The 23,739-nt window shown below is 45.2% G+C and overlaps 1 protein-coding gene across 3 annotated transcripts; it reads left to right on the forward strand.

The window, feature by feature from the left end:
* Positions 1–22: 22 nt before the first annotated feature.
* TMEM265 (transmembrane protein 265) lies at positions 23–18,251 on the forward strand. Of its 3 annotated transcripts, none has more exons than XM_086931675.1 (3): positions 23–180; positions 12,306–12,576; positions 17,147–18,251. In XM_086931675.1, exons 2-3 carry the CDS (start codon positions 12,364–12,366, stop codon positions 17,297–17,299), a joined length of 366 nt encoding a protein of 121 aa, XP_086787801.1. In that variant the 5' UTR covers positions 23–180; positions 12,306–12,363; the 3' UTR covers positions 17,300–18,251. The 3 variants fall into 3 exon arrangements, with proteins under 3 accessions (XP_086787801.1, XP_086787800.1, XP_086787802.1); XM_086931674.1 differs by lacking the exon at positions 23–180 and adding an exon at positions 461–1,162; XM_086931676.1 differs by lacking the exon at positions 23–180 and adding an exon at positions 1,591–1,814.
* Positions 18,252–23,739: the final 5,488 nt, after the last annotated feature.

Here is a 23,739-nt window from a genome sequence, read left to right on the forward strand (position 1 = left end):
GAATAGCTGCTCGCGGTGAGACCGGTTTCCGGCGCGGTGCCAGGCGCGGGCGTCACGCCTGCCAGGGCCCAGATGGGCGTTGGCACAGAGAGTCGCGGTGACATTTCTGGCCCTGGAATTCACCTAAAATGGGAAGAGGTGGAGGGAGGAGACGGAAGGCATCCAGGTCCGCATTCCCAGGTGAGCGCGTACGCAGCCCGCTCCGAAGTGCAAACTCCATGGTGGAGTGCCAGCGAGGCCGGGGTTCAACCACGCAGAGACACGCGCCCCTCTGCAGCATGTGGGAGTCACAGGGCTGGGCCTGGTTCGATAGGGGGTCTGGAAGGAGCCCCGTGCCCTGCAGGGGCCAACCTTACCCTCCTGGGTTCATCCAGAGCTCTGGGACCCCAGGGTGCTCCTGATGTGGTTGGTCTCTATTTTTATCGGGCTAATGGAGGTTTGTAGTGGTGGGGAAAGAGGGCAGGGCTCCGTTCCACTGTGCTTGGACCACTCCCTGCAACCCACACGAAAGGATGAGCTTTTATTTAAGGGACTCCTCTTTAATTATGTGGTTTGACGTGCCTCGTTGGGCCAAAAAGCCCCAAACCACTAGGGGGCAATTGAGAGAGGCCTGCGGGCGTGTGCCAGTCCTCTGCCAGGATGGGGCCGCCATCTGCTGCACCATGCGGCGCGTGTGTGTGGATCTCGGTCGCCCTCCTCCCAGGGAGGTGCCGAGGCCGTCACCGCATACCTGGCCCGCCCGGGAGGCGCACACATTCCGCACATAGAGCCTGCCTGAGTCAGCCTGACATCACGGACTGCGGTGAGAGGCGGAGAACACACCCCAAAAGAACCCAGGTGAGACCGAGAGCGCACAGAGAGCGCGGGCCTCCGAGAGAGAAGCACCGTCGGGCAGGAGAGACTGGCACCGCGCGAGGAGCGGGCACCGGCGGGCAGTGTGAGGAGCGCACCCGGACCAGCAGAGTCTTTGAGGGGCTACTAGAGCGCCGTGAAGAGCCTTGCAAGACCCCCTGCCCACCCTCGTGCTGCTGGAGATGCTACGCTGGACCCTGGCAGCCAGAGCCCTCCTCTGAGGGACCACCTGTACACACAGGGCAGCCCCCAGAAGGCCGTCTCGTGGCAGAATACTGGGGCTCGGACCCCCAAACCAGCCGCATTTGAGGTAAGAGACAGCTATATAACACAAAATGGTGAGCGGTGCCATGCAAAATATGTTGAGGTTCAGCACCCCTGGCATTACAGCTCTACCTTATGAGCGTTACCCCCCCAAACATATTCTTTGTAAATGCCAGTGACGTTATGAAAGTGCTGCCAGCGCATTGGACTCTCACTTTTCCCCACAGCAGGATTTAACCAGCTGACATGCCTGTCCCTGGGGAGAGAAAACCGAACGGGGTCGCTGGGAGTGTCGACTCTCCTGCGCGCAGGAGGCTTAGGGGGGTGTTATACCGTCGCTGCTGCATAAAGCAATTCCGCTAGGCTCTACCGCAAGGCTACCATGAGGGAAAGCCAAAAACAAACTCTTTCTGGAGGAGTTCGGAAGGGGATACCTTTCCACGAACATTTTCGGGACTATCGGACCCAATAGTACATTTTACAGCCTAGTTTTCCAGACCAATTGACACCAAGCAGTGAGTTTAACAGACAGCCCTCAAAGGGCATTTAATACAATATCCCACGTTTTTGAGAAGTGGAGAGGTGTGGTGCAGCGGCCAGAGAAGCTAACTTCGGAGCACAGGGTTCACGGTTTATCCACGGCTCCTGTGGCAGCTCAGCTGAGCACCATGTGACCCCAGCGCCTTGAGACCCATAAGGTGAGTAGTTCTGCTTTCAAAATATATCTTGTGTGAAGAATACCGGGCGCGGGCAGTGTTCTTGGCGCTGTTTAAGAACTACTAGAACTGCTTATGGGCAGTTATGTTAAGTGTACATTTAAAGCTCACACCACACCCGGGAGTGTATTTCGGGGAGTGTATCTTGGCGCTGAGATTTCTTTTACTCGGCTAACCCCAACACAAGACAGCGGAACTATACTGCTGTGACGCCAGAGTCCACTCTGCCCTAGCATGGGCGTCCGCAGAAATTTTTCGTGGGGGGGGGGGGGTAACCTGGCAAATGAAGGGGCGTGGCTAATGTTAATCAATAGTGGTGGGGCTAAAATGGCAAAAAATCAGGATCGGGTAATGCTCAGGCCAAGCTGAGAAAAACAAGCTTTGGCATAGCCAATAGGTCTCGCCTTTGGGACTTTATAAGTATTTAGTTATGCAGCAGGTCCCAAAGGCGAGACCTATTGGCTATGCCAATGCTTGTTCATGATAGGTGTGATGATTGTATGCTCCCAACTCAACAGAACTGAAATGGATCTGAGAGAGTTATTGCACAGGTCTATTAGAATTATCACCAACTAACTCATGCCTACGTGTGATAACTTAACAGGACAGGCAAATTCCCGGGATCCTGATTTCACTTAATGCAATAACTCTATGGTTCCCTGCTAGATGAAAGACTCAAAATGTAAAATCTCACACTCTAATATCCAGCTGTAAGTAGAGGACTACCCCGATTTTAGCACTACTCCCTGATCAGGGTCGATAAATATTTCAAAGATCCAGTATTTTTGACAAACAGTAAACACTTAAACACTTGGGTAGCCCAGTCAGGCAACAGTGAGCATATAGCATTAATAGCACAGGAACTGTATTGCAAAAGGTTCACATTTGGGGTCCCTAAGGATAAGAGTTGTCCCTTTGCTCTCAAAACAGGGAAAGGGAAAAGGTTAGAAATATAAAAAGAGAAAGAGAGCTAGAGAATGTGTGAGAAAACAAGGAGAGTAAGAGAAAAGGAAGAGAGAGACAGAGAAAGAAAAAGTCAAGAGAGCAAAAAAAAAAGAAAATAAGAAAGAAGCAGAGTAAGACAGGAAAAGAAGGAAACCAAACGAAAGCAGAGAAAGAATGAGGAAAAAATAAAAGCACAAATCAATAGGGAAAGGATCAAAAGACCCAAAGGAGACAAAGCTGCCATCGGATACTACACTAGCAGCAAACAAATTAACAGATTTTAGCACCAAGAGTGTTTAAAGCCAGGTGCACAAAGCCCATTGCACTCAAAAGGCTACTGCAGCCCCCCTCATGTGTGTCAGCCGGGCTGTGACAGCTTCCGGGGCACACACACAGCCCAAGTACTTCACAGGTCTTTAAAAGACCATTTAATTGTTAATGAGGCTTTGCTGTGTTTTCACCCCTTCTTAGAGCCCCTGCATCTCCACTCTGCATATGGTGCCTCGTAGTGATGGTCATGGGCGTCTGCAGGGAGGGCAAGGAGGGGCACCCCAGGGGGGGGCAAGCGCCCCTCCTTGCCCCCCCACGCACACCCATGTTACCTAGTAATAAAGCACCATCAGTGCTTAATTTGAGCCAGTGATTGGCACCTGTACTTGCCAACACCAGCGCTTGTGACAGTCTGCCACAAGGTGGAGCTGTCTGGCGTATTTAGAGATGGCCACAACAATAGTTAAATAATATTTAAATATGCTTTAAAAATAAATGACTAGTACCTGCCGCCCAACCAGTCTTATAGCGCCTGGGGGCCTGAAATAGTCCAAATCGTCACACTTCAACACTAATCCTGATAGGTTCCAGAGTAGCGTGCTACTTGCGCTTTAAAACCCCATCAGGGGTAGCAAGCGCTATATAAATACAAACCTCTTTCCCCTCACTATCCGGCCACCTACCAGTCTCTACTCAAATAACTGAATAACATATCAACTACTCAAATTACTTCATATTTTACTGTACTAATTTTCAACACTAATCCTTTATGGGTTCCGGAGTGGCGTGCTGCTTGCCAAAAAAGCGTTTCAACATCCATCAGGGGTAACAAGTGCTTATATGAATGCAAACCTCTTTTTCCCCTTTTATTGCTCCGCTATCCTTCTCACTCCAAATGACTAATATCCACCACTGAAATTACTTTCATATTTCACCATATTAATTCACCGCTAATCCTTTATGGGCTTCCTGAATAGCGTGCTTCAACACCCCATCAGGGGTAACAAGCGCTATATAAATACAAACCTTTTTTCCTCCTCTAGCCTTCTACTATCATTCCAAATCCAACTAACTAACTAACCTATCCACCACTTAAAATGTACTTGCATGTTTCACTATACTAATTCAACACTAAGCCTCTATGGGTCACGGAGTAGCATGCTACTCGCCGAAAAAACGCTTTGACGCCTCGTCAGGGGTAGTAAGCGCTGTATAAATGGAATTACAATACAAAATACAATACTTGTAGGAGTGTGAGGATTAGCAGATGCGTTGATTCTGTCATTGGCTGCATGGCAGGGGCAATGTATGGTGCAAGCTGCAGTGCCCTCCAGACCAGTACTTGAAATGGAAAAATAGAAGTGCAGGTAGGTACTCTGTACTAGAGTATCTGCTCGTTTCTGAGAAGTGCAGGTACTCTCCAATTAAAAGTATTATTTTTCTTTTAAGAAGTGCAGTTACTCTCCCTCTCAAAACAGAAAAGTGTAGCTGCTCCATACCGGACAGTACCGGCCCATTTATATTTTCTTACAAATTAAGCACTGACTGCACCATGGCTAGGCTGGGCGGGGCCAGACCCGTAATGGCAGCAAAAAGCAACCCTTGCAAAATGTTCAAATCAGCTTGCTCCCTCCTCTCTTCTCATCCATCTGGACTCTCTGCTCTTCTTCCCCTCTCTTCCCCTTCATCGCTTCCCTTCCCTGCTCTCTGCTTATTGTTCCTGCTGCCATAAAGCCCAGAGAGCTGGAGAAAATAACAGAGGTGACAACTTCGGCAGCGGGCCTTCATGAAGAGGCCTCCAAAGGAGAGGGTCCTCCAGGGAAATGCTCTGGAAGGCTGCTTGGGGTGCGGCAGCACCCCCAAACTAGACATGATGGAGTTCAGAAGGTGAATGATCAATAAAGAGGCCTTCAGATTTAGTTTTTATCTTCTCACGTTCCAAAGCCAGAGGTCAAACATCAGAGAACGTCTTCTGACAAATTGCTGCTTACTCTTTTAACTCGAAGCACATTTTTTTGTAATTCCGAAGTGTGATAGAAACAAAGTTTTTAATGGGTTTGAAACAAATCAAGACGGTGATGTACGACTGAAAATAGTTGTTGATACCTGATTTCCACACATTATCGTGTGTGCAGTATATACCTTCAACAGTAAAACTGCATGCCTGTGCCAATTTTGTTACCATTTCATGGAAAATATGGTGTCTGTAGGTGACGGTGCGCGACTACACGATGCTTTAGTGACATTTTCGAGCTTCAAAGTTCACCACCAGCTACATACTAACTCATTGCCTCTCCTTCTAAATTGAGGTGGCTTATTGGCTACACTAGGTGTGTATGTGTGATCTTGGGAGGGGTATTCACAACCCCCCTTACTTCAGTGATGATGTGGCAGCATCCACGCTCTGAAAATTGTTCCAGCACCATTGGAAATGCCAGGTGGAACACATGGCTGCCACAATGGCTTGCCGCAGACCAGTTAGGTCTCGTGCGTGAGGCACAGAGAGCTCGAGGGACCCACGTCACACCCGTCACGCTTAGGACGTTACTGAGGGAACGGAAGTACCCGGGCGGATAGCGGCGGTACCTCAGGTATCATGCGTCACTTCTAGCGACATCATATTTTTTGGAAGATAAATGGTGATAGGCGATGGCGCGACAGGCGCCGTGTTCAAAGATAGTACATGGAAGGGGTGTCGTATTTTTGACCATTTTTGGGTAGCTTTTCCTCATTCTTTACCGGAAGGGACCGTTTCACCGTCAACACAAACGTCTGTCAGTCTGGCGTCGAGTGTTTCGTATCGAGCGCCCACTTTTGTTTACATTTACATAAATTACGGCGTAGAATAGGTTATTGTTCCTGGTTACAATCCCGGCTGCTGATGTTTTCCATTCCTTCCCTTTTAGAACAGGTTGAACAACCTATGGTTTTGGTTGAATATTGGTGAAAGTTCAGTTTTTTTTTTAGAAGAGGTGCCCATAAACCCCCCAACTTCTCTGGTGCAATCACCCGCTTCTAAAGCAGACTATTCCCAGGGCTTCTTTTGGTTTCAAGTGTAGCCGTGAGGAGGCGAAGGACAATGGAGATGAAGTAACACGTGAGGAATAGGGACAGACAGGAGAGCATGGAACACAGCGGAGGGAACAACAGGACGAAAGTAAGGAACACGGGCAGAGGGAGCTTTGGGTATAGTTCTGTAGGAGTAGGAAACGCTTAGAGGAAGCTTTTGGTATAGTTCTGTAGGAGTAGGAAACACAGAGAGGGAGCTTTAGATATAGTTCCTTCTGTAGGAGTAAGGAATACAGATGGAGGGAGCTTTGGGTATAGTTCTGTAGGCGTAAGGAACACGGAGAGGGAATTTTGGGTATAGTTCTGTAGGAGTAAGGAACACAGGCAGAGGGCTTTGGCTATAGTTGCGTAGCAATAAAGAGAACTGGCAGAGGGAGCTTTGTATTAAGCTCTGTAGGTGTAAGACACATAGGCAAATGGAGCTTTGGAAACAGTTCTTCAGGAGTAAGGAACACAGGCAGAGGGAGCTTAGGCTTTAGTTCTGTAGGAGTAAGAAACACACAGAGGGAGCCTTGGATATAGTTCTGAAGGAGTAAGGAACAGGGGTAGAGGGAGCTTCGAAAATAGTTCTATAGGAGTAAAAAACGGAGCAGAGGGAGCTTTGGCTATATTTCTGTAGGAGTAAGGAACACACAGAGAGAGCTTTGTGTATAGCTCAGTAGGAGTAAGGAACACAGGCAGAGGGATCTTTGGATATAGTTCATGTAGGAGTCAGGAACACGGGCAGAGGAGCTCTGGATATAGTTCTGAAGGAGTAAGGATCAGACAGTGAGTTTTGAAAATATTTCTGTAGGAGTAAGGAACACACAGAGAGCTTTGGATATAGTTCATGTAGGAATCAGGAACACGGGCAGAGGAGTTCTGGATATAGTTCTGTAGGAGTCAGGAAAAGGGGCAGGGGAAGGTTTAGATGAGAATAATTAAACTTTGTAACACCTTTTATCTATCACACATAGAAATTATGTCACAGTGTTAATAAAATATTCTTAATCTCAAGTATCACTATTCCTTATACTATCTACGATGTTTTCATGTTCATAATTTTGCAAAGTCAAAAACACAATTATTTTCCACCCCTTCTCAGACTGTTCACAAAAGCACTCTTCCCCAGGGCACACTGCACATCATTCTCCAACACAACCCATTGAGACCGAGCTTCCTAGAAAACACAGGCAAATTAAGCCATTAACTGACTGTTATGACATCTGAAAGAACCCACTGCCACCAGTCAGCGTAGACACACATACGCATGTGCAGGCAGTGGTCGGGCCTAGGAAGTCACAAGGCCCATGAACATTTTGGTACAACTCCCGCCTCCCACCCACGTCTCGACCAAGAACGGCAGCTAACTCAGCATTTCACCCTTCAACTTTAGAAAAATAAGAAACAGCCATTAAGTTGGGTGAAAATATCATTGGTAATTGTTAGTGGGCGACTTGAATCACGTTTATTTGTAGTGCATGCAACGTAAATAGCAATTATTTTATACTTTGAGTATTTGTATGTAATTCATGAAAACGGAATACAATACATTAAAATGTGGACTTTAATCTTGCTTATGAGAAACATCATGTTGTAAAATGGTACTAGAACATTTGTGCTCAGTTTTTAGGTCTTCGAGATATGCTGTATCTACTTTGCTGGCTTAGAGCACGCCCATGGCGTTTCATTTGTTCCTTTGTGTGCCCTTAGCAAATCCTTACTTTATTGTGGTGAATGGTTTATATTTGTTCCTTCTTTTGTTGTTTTATTACCTCCCATGGAGCCTGTCCCTATTACATGTAGTCTTTCCCTTCTGGCCATTTATGTTAGTTCCAGCGCACAAATTTTGTTGATTGCCTCAGCTCATGTTATTCAGAATGTTCTGTTTGTTGGATTTCTGAAGCAAACGCTCTCAGCTGACGGTATTTTTATTTTCCAACCATATACTATATTTTTAGTTTATAAACACACAGGTTAGCTCAATTGCCTCAGCTCTGGTTTTTGTAATGTTGTGTATTTTGTCTTTCTGAATCAAACGCACTCCACTGACGAAATTTTTAGTTTAGAAACACACACGGCATTAACAGCATTTTTTTTTTGCAAACACATTGTTACTTTGTTTATATATGCATGTCTCTGGCTTTTGTTTTTTTGATTGGCACTGGGATTATTCTGATATTTGGATGGTTGATGAAAATAAATATTACAGGTAATCAATGCTCATGCCAAACAGCCCTCAATCACGCCCCGCTAAAAGTTTTCAGGCATAAAGTCTCTCGTTGTGAAACTGTGCATGTGTGCACCTCTATCACAAGCCATTTAGTTTGGGAGGTAGGGCGAGGTATAGGAGAGGTGATCACTGAAGCATTGCTGCAGAGGCAGTGAGTATTTAAATGTATGTTATTAAACGCACACATACCGTAGATTTTTTCACTCTGCTTTTTTTTAACTTGTAATAATGCCCCTTTATTAAGCAGCAAACCCAATTAGGAACTTGTGAAATCTGAAAACTGAAACCTATTTATAGGAGTGGATCTCCGCCTTTTAAGAGACAAAGGATTACTGTAAGCCCTCACAAATTCAGAACAAACGACAATTGTGCACTTTAAATAAGAATGTAGCCTATGAAACCATATTCCAGCTGGCTGATACCTTAAAAAGCACACCGGCATGCTTCTTCATTCTGGGGCTCGCCAGCTACAATGCTGGTTGGCTTTGGTATGCATGCATGGTTGGACATGTTCAGATTTAGTGCAGCTGGTAATTCTGTTCTCCCCCCCTCAAGTAGCTGTTGACTACCGTGGATATGGCCTTGTGGGTGTAGGAGACATTATACCAAGATGAAAGAGAATGATATAGAAAAATAAGCTATACTTGATGTCAGCATCACCCATCAGTGATATAAGGATCTGTTCTAGTGGTAAAATAAAGATGTATCAAGTTGGTCTGCCGTGTTTAGATTTTTTGTTTTATTGTTTGCTTGCTTGTCTCATAAAACCTAATAAAAAGATCTGAATTTTGGAAATAAACAGACTTCACAAGAAATTTGTTACTAACCAAATATACGTTCAATTTCTTAGAAAAGATCTAGAGCTTTAATTGTTGACTGTGGATCCAGTTGACTTGGGTTTTAAACCTGACTCTCACTTGACTACATTGTATAATCTTGGACAAATCCGTTAATCTTCATTAATATGAATCCTATCTGAATAGTCTGAAGTAGATGCGGAGTAAAGAAAATTTCTCCACTCGCCTGGGTACCTTGTGGCATACCTGGATGTTTAGTGTGACACACAACACCACACAATTCCCCACCCACACAATTCAACACCAACCAACATAATTGTACTCCACATAATACCACTCAATGCAACATGATTCAACTACACATAATTACACTCTACTCAATACCGCATAAATACACCCCACATTAAACCACTCTGTCACATAGCAACAATCAACACAAATATATTTCACACCATGCCTCATAATTCCAATCAGCATAATTTCACTCAATACCACACAGTTCCACGCCACATAATTCAACTCCACACATTTCCATTCCACACCACAAAATTAAACAATAAATCACATAATTCAAGTCAACAACACAATTACACAACATACCACATACATCCAAACCACACCACAGAATTCCACACCATGCCACAAAATTCAACAGCACACTACATAATTAAACTCCACTATATACCACTCCGCAACATACCATTCGACATAATTCCACTCCATGACAATCTCATTCCACATAATCCAGTACACTCTATATCACATAATTACTATCCATATAATTCCACTGCACACCATGCCATATGATTCCACTCCACACCACACAATTCCACGCCACACATTTCCACAAATGACAATTCTAATCCAACCCACATAATTCCACTCCACACCACATATATCCACTCCATTCCATAACACATGGGGGAAAAATACATTGTCATTTACAACGCCAATAGCTCTAACTATCGAAAAAGCAAGAGCTATTGGTTTTGCCAGTGCTTGTTCAAACATTTGGGTTAAATAATTTCACTTCTAAAGAACGTGAATCAGGAACCATCATGCTATGTCTATTTTAACTACAGCAATCTCCTGGAGACAACTTCTTGTGCCCGATACAATGCAACATTGCTGATGAGCACATGTGACGCAGTAATTGAGCATCCACGAAACGTGAACTTTAATGTGCTAGCACAAGCAGACCAAGGCAAAATCAACACGGAGTTTTATGGGAGGTGGGGGGATCACAAGGAGCGCATGGGATCCAAGACTTTTTCCTTCGGGTAGAAGCAAACAATTGAGAAAGCAACACGGAACTCACAGGGAAGGAGAGGCTTTGCATGGGACCCACACGTGGAAGCAAGGAATATGGATTGGGCAGAAGCATAGGAAGGAGAGAGAACCACGGAGCACAACAGGGGATTGAGGGGGGAGAGAAACGCTCACAAAGGAGAGAACTACAAAATACAAGCACTGTTATTGAGTGCTTAACCTAAAAGAAAAAAGTAGTTCTCTTAAATTGAGCAGTGTAAAAACACAAGTAAAGAGGCTATGCTCCAGAAAAGGTACATACACAAAATGCACAAAACACGCCATTGATTAAGAAGCTAGCTAGAGTGACAAAGTCAACCAATTGCCATGGGGGTAAGTTCAGGGGGGGGAGGGTTTGGGGTGTTACACCCCCTAATAAATGTATTTTCTGATAAATAATTGGGTACAGTTGCTTTCAGTCGGGTATGGTGAAGTGTCTGTCAGATTTCACCAGGAATTTTTACATGCACACATAAAAAAAAACACACACACACTCTCCCTCTCTGTTTTCAAAGTCCACAAAAATGTTATTTGTTTTACAAAACATTGTGTTTTCTCGCACTTAATACTCCGGCCAATCTACATTCCTCTTCTTTTTCACTGCCCTCTCATACATCCTCCTTGTCGTGCAATGTTTTTTTTAACATTATATGCCAGCGTGATTGTTGGAAAATCTGAAGCTCGCGCCCTCCAGTCTTACTGACCAAGCTACGACCCTGCCAATGATAAGCATAGATGGCCTGGTAGCCCACTGGAAGTTCACAATAGCTTTTCACAACTGTACTGCTTACACTGTCTGGTAGGCTCGACATAACTATTGTTATCATCCCTCTGTAGCCCCCTTTTGGTTGGTATCAGGAAGGGAGTTTGAATGTTTTGGTGCTTTTTATGGTTTTAACAAGACATTTTACAGATGAATACAGCAATGCACGGCTGCAAAAATGGCAAAACGACATTGTATCCAGATAGTCATGTGAGAATCATAAACCATGAGATATGGACAGGAAGGCAATTCTACTTTCTTGAAGACCACCAGATGCCTCTCGGTGACCCCCGAATGGTCCTAGAGCACCATGAACAGGGAGGTTGTACATGTAGGGGAGAGGCCCTGAAATATTGATACTAAGATGAATGTGAGGTTTGGTGTTACGGTGCAAAACCAGTAACCTTGGGACTGACTTAAAAACGGGTAAGCAGTGAAATGCTACTGGCAATAACTCGGCATGTTTTCAGTCCAGGTTTTTGTTGTTGTCCTCAATGCCACTCTAGACAAAAGCCAGACATTCCTCCCATCACTTCTTTTTGTTTTTCTCACTGAGATTACCTAAGTGTGACAGGTGGGCCTAGACGTTGGTCTCTTGCTCACTGTGCCATTAGACTCAAGCTGTTCCTCTCAGCTGAGGTGCAGCTAGGCCGCATCCAGTCGGGGGTTGTATGTGTTCCCATTTAGAGGCGATCTGGCCTAATAGTGCAAGATCTACTGTTCGATTGGAACAGATCAAGTCTAATTTGCATATATCTGGTCTCTCTCTGGGATGGCATTGAGGCACAAAAACGATGGACTTGTAAGTGGCCCTGAGTGATTATCATTGGTTGAGATGAATTCAAACATTTTGCTCATCACATTATGCTTTTTTCTCAGTAACCTGAGTATGGTCAGTAGATAAGTGCTGCTAGTAAACTTTAGGAGTAACTGTGGCTAATGGTGGAGGCTGGGCTCTTCTTACGTCTACTCTAATAAGCATCATCTCTACTACTCCAGTGCGTAGTTCTTGTCCTGTGTGGTTTCTGATGTTCCCCTGTATAATTCATCCTCTCCTTGATGGTCCTCTTTAAGCTAATTTGACATCTCACACTCTTTAATTTCTACAGTTCTACCCCAGGTTTGTGCCACTCCGGTTGCAGGAAGCACCACCCTATTGCCGCAGTGATGGACTCCAACGTCACCCTACCAGGAAATGGTCATGCAGCACCTCTCCCCACTGAGGAGGAAAAGGTCCTGATCTCCCCTGGGTCCCCAGATGCCACCGGATCCCAGGAGCCGCCGCATTGCACCAAGCATGGTCCGCGCAACCTTGCCATCACCAGCATCATCTGTGGTTTCTCCTGCATAGGCATTGTAGCCCTCATCTATGCCATGAAGGTAAGCTCGCTGATCTATGGTTCAGAAAAGGGCTGGTGATGAACAGAGTGTCTGAATTAAGCAGACCACTCTTACCCAGTCCAAAGATCAGGGCTTGATCCATCACCGTTATTTATCTCACTGCCCCATCCCAGCTCAGAACCTGGCTATATGCAAATCAGTCTGTCCCTGGCCCAGTGCATCATGGGAACAGGGCAGACTAAACTACCACGCCAATTCTTCACCAGAGAGGAGACAAGCTACCGGGGACCGGTTTCTGGCATTTCAGCCGTCTTCGGCCCGGCTTGCTTGAATCCTGATGGAGCAGTGAGAAAGGGACTCATGTCTGAGTATACCCTGCCACACCTATAGTGGCCAAAAACGATTCAGAAAAGGGGGTGGTGATGAACAGAGTGTCTGAATTAAGCAGACCACTCTTACCCAGTCCAAAGATCAGGGCTTGATCCATCACCGTTATTTATCTCACTGCCCCATCCCAGCTCAGAACCTGGCTATATGCAAATCAGTCTGTCCCTGGCCCAGTGCATCATGGGAACAGGGCAGACTAAACTACCAAGCCAATTCTTCACCAGAGAGGAGACAAGCTACCGGGGACCGGTTTCTGGCATTTCAGCCGTCTTCGGCCCGGCTTGCTTGAATCCTGATGGAGCAGTGAGAAAGGGACTCATGTCTGAGTATACCCTGCCACACCTATAGTGGCCAAAAACGATTCAGAAAAGGGGGTGGTGATGAACAGAGTGTCTGAATTAAGCAGACCACTCTTACCCAGTCCAAAGATCAGGGCTTGATCCATCACCGTTATTTATCTCACTGCCCCATCCCAGCTCAGAACCTGGCTATATGCAAATCAGTCTGTCCCTGGCCCAGTGCATCATGGGAACAGGGCAGACTAAACTACCAAGCCAATTCTTCACCAGAGAGGAGACAAGCTACCGGGGACCGGTTTCTGGCATTTCAGCCGTCTTCGGCCCGGCTTGCTTGAATCCTGATGGAGCAGTGAGAAAGGGACTCATGTCTGAGTATACCCTGCCACACCTATAGTGGCCAAAAACGATTCAGAAAAGGGGGTGGTGATGAACAGAGTGTCTGAATTAAGCAGACCACTCTTACCCAGTCCAAAGATCAGGGCTTGATCCATCACCGTTATTTATCTCACTGCCCCATCCCAGCTCAGAACCTGGCTATATGCAAATCAGTCTGTCCCTGGCCCAGTGCATCATGGGAACAGGGCAGACTAAACTACCAAGCCAATTCTTCACCAGAGAGGAGACAAGCTACCGGGGACCGGTTTCTGGCATTTCAGCCGTCTTCGGCCCGGCTTGCTTGAATCCTGATGGAGCAGTGAGAAAGGGACTCATGTCTGAGTATACCCTGCCACACCTATAGTGGCCAAAAACGATTCAGAAAAGGGGGTGGTGATGAACAGAGTGTCTGAATTAAGCAGACCACTCTTACCCAGTCCAAAGATCAGGGCTTGATCCATCACCGTTATTTATCTCACTGCCCCATCCCAGCTCAGAACCTGGCTATATGCAAATCAGTCTGTCCCTGGCCCAGTGCATCATGGGAACAGGGCAGACTAAACTACCAAGCCAATTCTTCACCAGAGAGGAGACAAGCTACCGGGGACCGGTTTCTGGCATTTCAGCCGTCTTCGGCCCGGCTTGCTTGAATCCTGATGGAGCAGTGAGAAAGGGACTCATGTCTGAGTATACCCTGCCACACCTATAGTGGCCAAAAACGATTCAGAAAAGGGGGTCGACGACGGCTGAAATGCCAGAAACCGGTCCCCGGTAGCTTGTTTCCTTCCCAGTGTAAGAATTGGCTTGGTAGTTTGGTTTGCCCTGTTCCCATCATGCACTGGGACAGGAACAGACTAATTTGCATATAGCCAGGTTCTGAGCTGGGATGGTGCACTGAGCTAAAAAACGGTGTTGGATCTAGCCCTGATCTCTTGACTGGGTGAGAGTATTCTGCTTAATTCAGAAACTCTGTCCATCACCACCCCTTGTTGTTAAATACGCTGATCTATGGGTGGCAGTATCTTGAAGCCTCAAGTCCGAGCCTACAGGAAGAACTTCTCCTTTAACCCCACGAAGACAAATTCACTCTTGACCTTGTGAGCACGGGTTTTCACCTGAGCCCTTGAGAACAGTTTCACTGCTGACTAGATAGAGACGGCTTCACCCGACCCTGTATGCTTGGGTACATGTGCTGTGAACTCGGGTGAACTCCTGCCTCTGTGGGCTTGGCTGCACCCCTGAACATGCGAGAGTGGGCGGGTTCACCTGTCTCTGTGGGAATGCGTGGGTTTATCCCTTCAAAAACATGCAGTTTTCACTATTCCCACGAGAAGCATTTTCAAGCCATTCCATGTGACAATATTCACACTAGATCCTCTCAGATCAAGGTGGCCCTTGACCCCCAGATACTGAGTCACTGTTAGCCCAGTGAGGTCGCAGTCACCCTTGAACCCCTGAGACAGACACCGCCTTAGTGCTCGAAGGAACAAGCTCATCTGTGACCCTCGAGAGAGAAGTTGCCCCTTGATGTGAAAGACAATAGGCACACCTGGACCTCCCAAAAAACGGGCTTCTGTCTAACTTGATGAGAATCGCTGTGCGAAACTGTTCAGATGCGTGGATTCATTCAAAACAAGGACAGGTCACCCCAGAATCCCGATGCAATCCCTCAGATAAGTCTTTTTATGGTTTAAACTCCAGAAAGGGGCCAAATATTAGAGCAGAAGTCAAATACCTCAACAGATTGCATTATGTTTAAATTATGACTTTCAGATTTGGAAGCTTAATAGAAGTATGTTGAAAGTGAAACATGCTCTGTTTTCCCTTTTCATGTCTCCCCGACTCTATCCCATCCTTCCCTGAAGTCCCTGTGCCTACTGGAGCCTCTTACAAATCTCATATCTACTCTGCCTTCTATTATGCTCTTAGAAATAAATTATATACACCAGGAGCTTCAGCCTAGCACCTCAACTAACTTTTGCTTTTATTTTTTTGTTGTTGCTGTGACTGGAAGCCCCACTTCCTACAACTATGAGTGGGTGGTAGTGCTTCAGAACAGTAGCATGTGCATTGTATGATGAGCACCAGACAAGCCACGTGTTTGGAGCAGGGCCGTAGCTTCAGGGAGGTTCAGGCCGGACTGGGTACCAAAACGGGCCCTGGCAAAGTGCTCGCCCCCCCCCCCCCCCCCTCCCCCCTCGATTGGGTCCGGGGGTGCGGCTGAGCTCGTTGCCAGGGCCAGTTTTCGGCCGATTTTGTTACAGGGCCGATTTTGCAGCTATGCTGAAAAACCGGACCTGTAACAAAAACGGCCCCCAGGGGCCCCAAAGCGGCCCCCCACCCATGCGGCGCACCGGGGGATTGACCGGTGCCCGCAACGGCCAGTCCGGGCCTGGGGAGGGTGTTTGGGGTGTTACACCCCCCTAAACAATGTATTATTTAATAAATAGTTGGGTACAGAAGCTTTCAGTCTGGTATGGTAAGATGTTTCAACTGGAATTTTTAAATACTCACTCAGGCAAAAACACTTATGTACTGTTTAAAGAACCCCTCACAATCCTCACTCTTTTCCCTTTTCCTTGGGTCTTAAGCACCCCTCAAGCGCTGCTTTTCATATATAATTATCATGATATTATAGTCTGACTGTCGCAATATCTGAAGCTCACACCCACCCAGGCTTACTGACCAAGCTACGCCACTGGTTTGGAGCTTTCACCTCCAGAAATCAAGGATGATACAAGAGCTGAAGATGTATTGTGTTTTTGTTTTTGACTGGAGACACATTCAAGGAGTGTGTCAGGCAAGTGGAGAGCTGATCTCTGAGACCGGAGCAGCAATCATGGGTCCTGACTTTCTTGCCCTGAATGAGTGGTTGGGATCTGTCCTCGCCTCTTGTTTTTCTCAGGGTTGCATCGTTGGCCAAGCCCAAATTATAGGCAGAACCGAGATGACATTAGGGGAAAAAAATCCTACTCCGCGTTTGCAACCTAGAGTAGGTGTAGGACACTTCTAGGATGTAACAGCCCTCTTGGAGGGTTGAGACGCCCTTTCCTGATCAGGGAGGGAGAGTGCTTACTTCACTAGTGCGAATGGGCCACCAGGACAACGAAAGTCCACAAGAGTGAGGACCAATATTATTGAGTATACATACTGTGTGTGTAGAGCTGTACTTTGTTTTCCATTGAGTCATTGTTGGGTTTGGTTGCATTTTGGATGCGGCCGTACATAAGTGTCTAAATATCACACACAGCCAGCTTGCTTGAGAGTTTCATTAAGGTGACACACAATAGGCAGTTTTCTCAGCCCATTAACCAGAATGAAAGCGCGTCACTCCAATATTTTCTCAAATATCTGGGTATTCAAATGAAATAACAGTTCTGACATGACAGATTTTGGTTTCCAATCTTGCACAGGTTGTCAGCAGACCTGCTTATTCATTTGGTGCTGTGCGAGCGAATCCTTGATGTTATTATACAGTTTTCTTTGTTGTTTGCTGTGGGGGTTCATTGTAAGATCTCAAATTTCTTATTAATTTTTTTTTGTTTCAGGCAGAGGGGACCGGTGATCTGGAAGCAGCTAGGACCATGAGGCGTAAATCCCGTCGGTTGTCAATCCTCAGCATCAGCCTATGGGTGGGCGCATTGATCTTTCTGCCGCTCTTTCTTGGCTTCCTCTCCTATGTCGTTGCGCAGGCCGAGTGAGATTGGTGCCATGATTGCTGATCAGCACTTCCTTTGTGGGTGCCAGCGGAGGTCCTGGTGTGTTACCGTGGAGTACCACTGATCTCACTACACCACTGATGGCTCCAAACCCTTCCATGCCAGAAAAGCCTCCAGACCTCCCTTGGCTGTTTAAGCAAACTAGGTTCTCAGCAGTGACTTTTTACTCCTGGCAGTCAGTTGGCTGTTGATGCCTTGCAGTATTTTTGCCTGGGCTGGTGGATGCTATCCATGCTTAACAGAGCCCATGCTTGCTTGGATGCGTTGGCAATAGAGCGGGACCTGAAGTGCCAGGACTCCGAGGAGGACCAAACTTTTGCAGAACTGATTTCTTTGAACGATTGGCCATCGGAGCCTGAAGTGACTACCTCAAACCAGATGCACTTTCAAACCATTTCATGCCCAGTACCCCAACTGCCCCCAGTCCCACAAAGGGTTACATACCACTCTTTGGAATCAAGGCCTATACATAGTCTGAACCAACAACAGGCTTAAACATGACCACACACTCCTCTCTATTCCATTTTACACAAGACCAATAGACTCCGAGGAGACTGACTCTGGACCCACTATCTGTCGTTTTGTCGTTGTTGGTGCGCGATATCCAGATGTGCCCCAAGCAGTCGGCACAGAACACTCCAGTCACATTTGGAGGCAAATGTGGGGATTTTGAAGGAAATTACTAAAACGAAATTGACTGTATGGAGTGAAGTGCAAAAAAAACATGAAAGGCAAACACCACAAGTGGTAAAAGTTTACCAAATAGATTACCCTCCGCTTCCAAAATAAGAACTGCTAGCGACCAAATGTAGCTCACAGGAGGGTGAATAGCTCCTTGTATCGTGGGATACCTGCTCATGTACTTGCTCACTCAGTGGTTCTTTTTCAGTTTACAGTGTACAGTTTTTAATATATTTATTTTGTTTAATTTGAACAGCTGTGCTTTGCCTCATTTTATTCGAAAGAACGCAGTAAAGCGTGCATTTCTCTGAAATCAGTGTCTGGCTCAAAGGTCGCTGGGCAAGCTGGCACTGTTCGTTCGGAATAAGCTTGGATAATATTTAACTCATTTCCGGTTTACGTTAAAAATGTGCGCGGCACGTTGGGGCTTGCTGAGCCACCTACAAGAGCCATGGGCTGAGGGAGGGGGGGCGGTGTGAGTGATAGTTATGCAGGTTTTCTGGTTTCACTTTGTACACAGACAGTAAATAGGTAACTATTTGTCTTTCTTTGTTTTATGTTAATGCTTTGTTTTGACCTCTTTGTGCATTTTTCTGCAGTTTTTATATACCGTGACTTTGACCCGAAAGTATTGGAGCGCTTTACCTGCAGGGCTGGACTGGGAACCGAAACCGGCCCTGGCACAGCTCGGCCGGAGGGAGGAGTTTGGGGGGTGCTAGTGGAAGGCACCACTCCCTTCTCACAGAAGCTGCTTTTTTACAGGCGGTGGTGATATTGCAGCTATACTGCAAAACCGGCACCCAGTAACAAAAACGTCCCCCCAGGAGTCCAAACCGGCCCCCACCCTGGCGGCCCACTGGGGAAATGCCCGGTGCCCGCTACAGCCAGTTCGGCCCTGTTTACGTGAGCACCAATTACATTGCATAAGGTCCCATTAATTTTTTTAACTATTTGCCCAGAATCACAGAATGTTTAGCCCACCCTGAGACTCAAACCTCATTCCCTAGTTCCAAAGTTAGCAGCTCTGACTGTAACACCACATCTCAAGTAGAGGGGAGGGAGGCAGAAGCTGCATGAAGCCCGGCTCGTTATGAGCTCAAGGTTCTAACCGGAGTTTGAGCTGACACAGAGCCATGATTCAAGCTCAAGTCTGGCTGGAGCTTTCAGTGGCTCACTCAGCTCTATCAGTCAGGAGACCAAAGAGGTGAGTGAACCAGCAAATTATCACAGGGAGCCAAACCAGAGCCAGCTGCCTCTAAGAGCCGTTTGACGGGAAGAGCCTTGAAAATATTTGGCATGTAAATCATGCAAGAAACATCATATAAAATATGATAGTTTCTTCTGTATTTCTTCAACATGCCGACGCCTTTCACCTTAGTACATCAGTCTATATCACTCCACTGAGAGGAATTTATTAAAAGTGATTGTTTCTAAATTCAGGTTTAAACATTTTAATTTCTCCCCGACCTGATCACAAAGCTAAGTGAAGTAAAAGACAAGTCAGTTGTCATGTAGCTTAGATTCTTATTATAAATTGACCATATTTATAGTTTTTTTTTTAAATCAGACACAAAAGTCTTACGTACAGACTACATACAGGACTCCTGGATTTATGGTGCTCTTGTGTAAAATTATTAAGAAAAAGAAGACACTGTAAAATAATATGTGCCTAGGATCACACAATTTATTCAAGCAGGGACAGTGGGATCGAGGCCAGGTTTTCTGGTTTCGTGTTGTGCAATTTAGCCACTAGACAGGTATCTCTTTCTTTCCTGTTTTACATCAAAGGTTAATGTTTTGTTTTTAATTCCTGATGCATCAGCTTAGAGCGTGGGTGGCATGGCAGACGCAACATGAAGGTTCAGCTTACTTCGGGCTTGAGGGTCCAAGAGGACCTCGAACTGAGCCAGGCATCTGGCTCTTACTCCAGCGTTCAGCTGTACACCCACCCCTAATAGGCAAAACAGTGTGTGTGGCATGCAGTTTTGTCCTTGAAGTGGCAGGGGGTTGGACTAGTTTATAGGGAAATCAGGCAGTGCTAGAAGGGTTAGAATGAGCTTTCAGAGTACTAGCGACAGAAGCGCTTATCTTCACCCATATGTTGGTTTCTCTAAGTGCAGCATTAGATTGAGCAAACGTTTTGTTCTTCCAGCGAAAAGAGTGCTTGTATTGCACTTTTGGGACTGTAGAAAAGCTTATAGCCAAAATGGCAGGACTGAGTTGGTGTTGCTGGCAAGCCTATAATAATGGCAAAAGGCCTGATCTATTTATTATGGAATGTTATGATAAAGTCTGTGGGAGTGACGTATTTACAGCGCAAGGCATACAGTAGCATCAATCCATTTATGGATGGGTTGTTATTACTCTGTATGAAAGCCTGGAGAAAAGGTTTTGTTACATGGAATCTCACAGGTTACAGTAGTAGGCAGGGGGTTTGGTGTTGACTTGTAACAAACCGTGGATATAGAAAATTTGCTCTCTGAGAATTCTTCTTATGCTTTCTAAGGAGAGATAGTATTTTGCTTAGCTAACTGTAATTTTATATAACTTTGTTTGCTTAATGTTTGCCTTGCGGGGAACCTTACACTTAAAACAGCAGGCCTGATTGGGAGATGGTGACAAGCTGTGGGCCGGATTGGTGCGCTGGGAAAAGTTATATCCGTTGGAATTAGTTTGATCTGCTATTATGAAAAGGCATGGCAAAGGCAGTAGGCCCAGCTCATTTATTGTGAAAAGCATATGTTAAAACCAGCTGGCCTTAACAGTGGGTTATCATATTGTTACAGGCTGAAGATAGGTATTTGTTACATATAATCTCACAGATTACCATAGTGGGCAAAGGTTTTAGAACTGGCCACACACTCTGACCAACCCTGGGGAATTTTACTATAATCATTCTTTTTAGGCCCTATTGAAAGGGGTTGTATATTGTTTTTAAAACTGTATTTTTCTACATATTTCTAATTGTATAACTGTATGCATGATAGTTGCCAGTTCATGTGCATTTGAATAGGCCGGTGCTGCTGTTGGGTCAAGCCAAAAGCCAAAAGTAAAGCCTCAAGGCCTTATTGGTTCATTGGGACGAGTAATGCCAGATCCCATAGGTTTGATTAGTTTATTAGGAAACATTATGAGAAAGCAGGTAGGCCGGAATTACTTATTGTGACAGGCATGTGTTAAAGGAAATAGGTTTTTAACCAAGGATTGTTATTATATTGCGCTAGAGACTGCAGCATGTATTTTTTACATGCAATCTCACATATTACTCTAGTTGGTGAGGGGTTTTAGTCATGAGTACCTTCTATGACAACCCTTTTAAGAGACAGTTTTCACTGTTATGTTTCTTTTTAGACCCTATTGAGAGGGGTTTATATTGGTTTGCAAACTGTAATATTGGACACATTTTACATTTTATAACCGTATGCATGATGGCTGCCAGTTTATACACTCTACAGTCGGCCTGTGTTGGTTATACTGCCAAGGTTATATGCCTTATCGGCTTACTGGTAAAGGTTATGTCACATTCATTAGGTGTGATCTGTTTATAATGAAAAGTTATGACTAAGCAAGTAGGTCTGTCTTACAAATTGTGAAATCAAAGGCAACATGCTTTTAAGAGAGGATTTTTATTTGCAAAAGCCTTTAGTTGGGTATTTTGTTACTCAGAATTTATTTTGCAGATTATACCTTAGTACACAAGGAGTTTGGTGTTGGTGACTCACCTGAGTAACCATGGAGATAGAGTTGCACTATGGCAAACAATATTAGGCTCTATTAGTAGGGATTTTAAATAGTTTTGAAAACAGAAAGTGTGTATACAGTTGTAATTTTAATGCAGTATACCTGAAGGTTGCCTTGTGGAAAAGCTTATGCCCAGCACAGTACACCTGAATTGGCTGTGGCGACAAGCCAATGATTAAGGTTATAAGTCTAATTGTTTATTATGAAAAGTTATGATAAAGGAGTGAGTCAGACATATTGTTTGTGAAAAGCCAATAGGGGTTTAATAAAGGATTGTTATTACTCTGTATTAAAGCCAACAGATAGGTATTTCGTTACATGGAATCTCACAGATTACCGTTGTACGCAAAGATACTGGTGTTTGGTTATCTCCTTTACCATACCGTGGGTATAGAAGATGTGCATTGTGAGAATCCTTGGAAGACCCTCTTTGGAGAGGTGATTTGCCAACTGTATTTGTGTATACTTTTGTAATTTTATGACTGTATGCCTGATGGTTGCCTTGTGGGAAAACAGTAGCTCAATACAACGGAGACCACCCAGTTCTAACAGCTGTAGGCCTGATCGGTTCACCAGCAAAAGGCATTTCAGGTGCCATAAATCTAATCTGTTTATTATAAAAAGTTATCGATACTTTTGATGTTCCCATAATCACAAAATTCTAATAATAAAATTAGATTACAGAGTAGGAAGAACAATAGGATAATCACTTTATATGAAAGTCTGTTTGCAGTTCTAGGAACAGTACAAATGAGAATTACCATAAATATTGCCTGCAGCAAGCACAGATGCATGCAGTCTCTCATACCTTGCAAAACAGCTGCACAGCGTGTCTTTACAAGTTCAAAACTGACTCACTTTGTAAACATGGCCCACTTTTTTAGCTATCTGGTTCGCTAACAGGAGCCACTTTAATTTTTCTGCCCTGCCTTATTTTCTGGCTGAGTCTTAGCCTGGGAAGTGGTAGTTGCATACTTGTGCTTGGGTAAATGTGTTTTGGAGCCTGTGATGTTAACATACCTTTCATTTGTGCACATATACCATTAGCATAGATGTGGGGGTGACCTGCATGTGGGGTTAGTGCATGTGTGCTGTTGGCATGTATGTATCTCAAGTATGTGAGTGATGCAAGCTTATGATTGATTTCAACTTCTGTGTTTTTGTAGAGGGTCAGCACTGTTGGCAGAGTGTGGGTTAGAGTATACGTAAAGTGGATGATGCAGTATTGGCGGGTGTGGTGTTTGCGGTTGTTAGCTGTTACCACACCTGGAGTGACAACTGGTGGTGCTATTGTAAGTTTCTTCAGTACGTTATTATGTCTCCTTGCCAGGTTTCCTTCGGTAGTTACTGCCTGCTTTTCTCCCTTTTTTATTTCCCTGCTTAGTTGGTCTTCTGCTTTACCATACCTATTGTGGGCAAGGCCCTTACAGCATCCAACAGCACTCGCTACCACCAGCTGGAAAGTCTTCCCCTGACAACACTGCCAGGGCACCTGGTGCATTATGTATAACATAACTACTGTGGAGTGGTCTGTAAATAGTGCAATCCCCCACCCAAGATGTATCTGGCCAAGTGCCTCTCTGTCTTCAAGACTAGTTTAAAAAGCTGTCTACTAACCACCTGCTAGTATCAGCAATCCTTGTCCTACATGAAGGACTTCCATGTACCATGTAACTGACCTGACGCGGATGCGTGCTATGTGTTATGATGCACACTACAGTCCACTCTATATTAATACTTTCCTGGGGATTTTGGTGCACAAAGTAATTTTTTAGCTTATGTGATTCCTCACTGGGTGTTTTTCTATGTTTATAAATGTGGGTACACCCCTCAGGCACTCTAGTGAGAGTCTTGTAAAGTCATACAACAACAATTTAGTACTCAGACAGCAGTCTCTCTTTAAAATTCACAAGGCAGGGACTGCCTAATAGGACCCAGCTGAAGCTCACCCCGATAAGCACATGTATGGGGTGTTAGTGCATGAGTGGCGTTAGCACATG

This window comes from Lissotriton vulgaris, chromosome 7 (assembly GCF_964263255.1).
Source record: "Lissotriton vulgaris chromosome 7, aLisVul1.2, whole genome shotgun sequence".
Taxonomy (NCBI): Eukaryota; Metazoa; Chordata; class Amphibia; order Caudata; family Salamandridae; genus Lissotriton; species Lissotriton vulgaris.

What these genes read in the sequence shown, in the direction of transcription:
- TMEM265 (XM_086931675.1), top strand. Translation starts at nt 12,364, where the DNA reads ATGGACTCCAACGTCACCCTACCAGGAAATGGTCATGCAGCACCTCTC. An exon ending in CCCTCATCTATGCCATGAAG is followed by an intron (nt 12,577 to 17,146) that starts GTAAGCTCGCTG and finishes TTTTTGTTTCAG; the next exon opens with GCAGAGGGGACCGGTGATCT.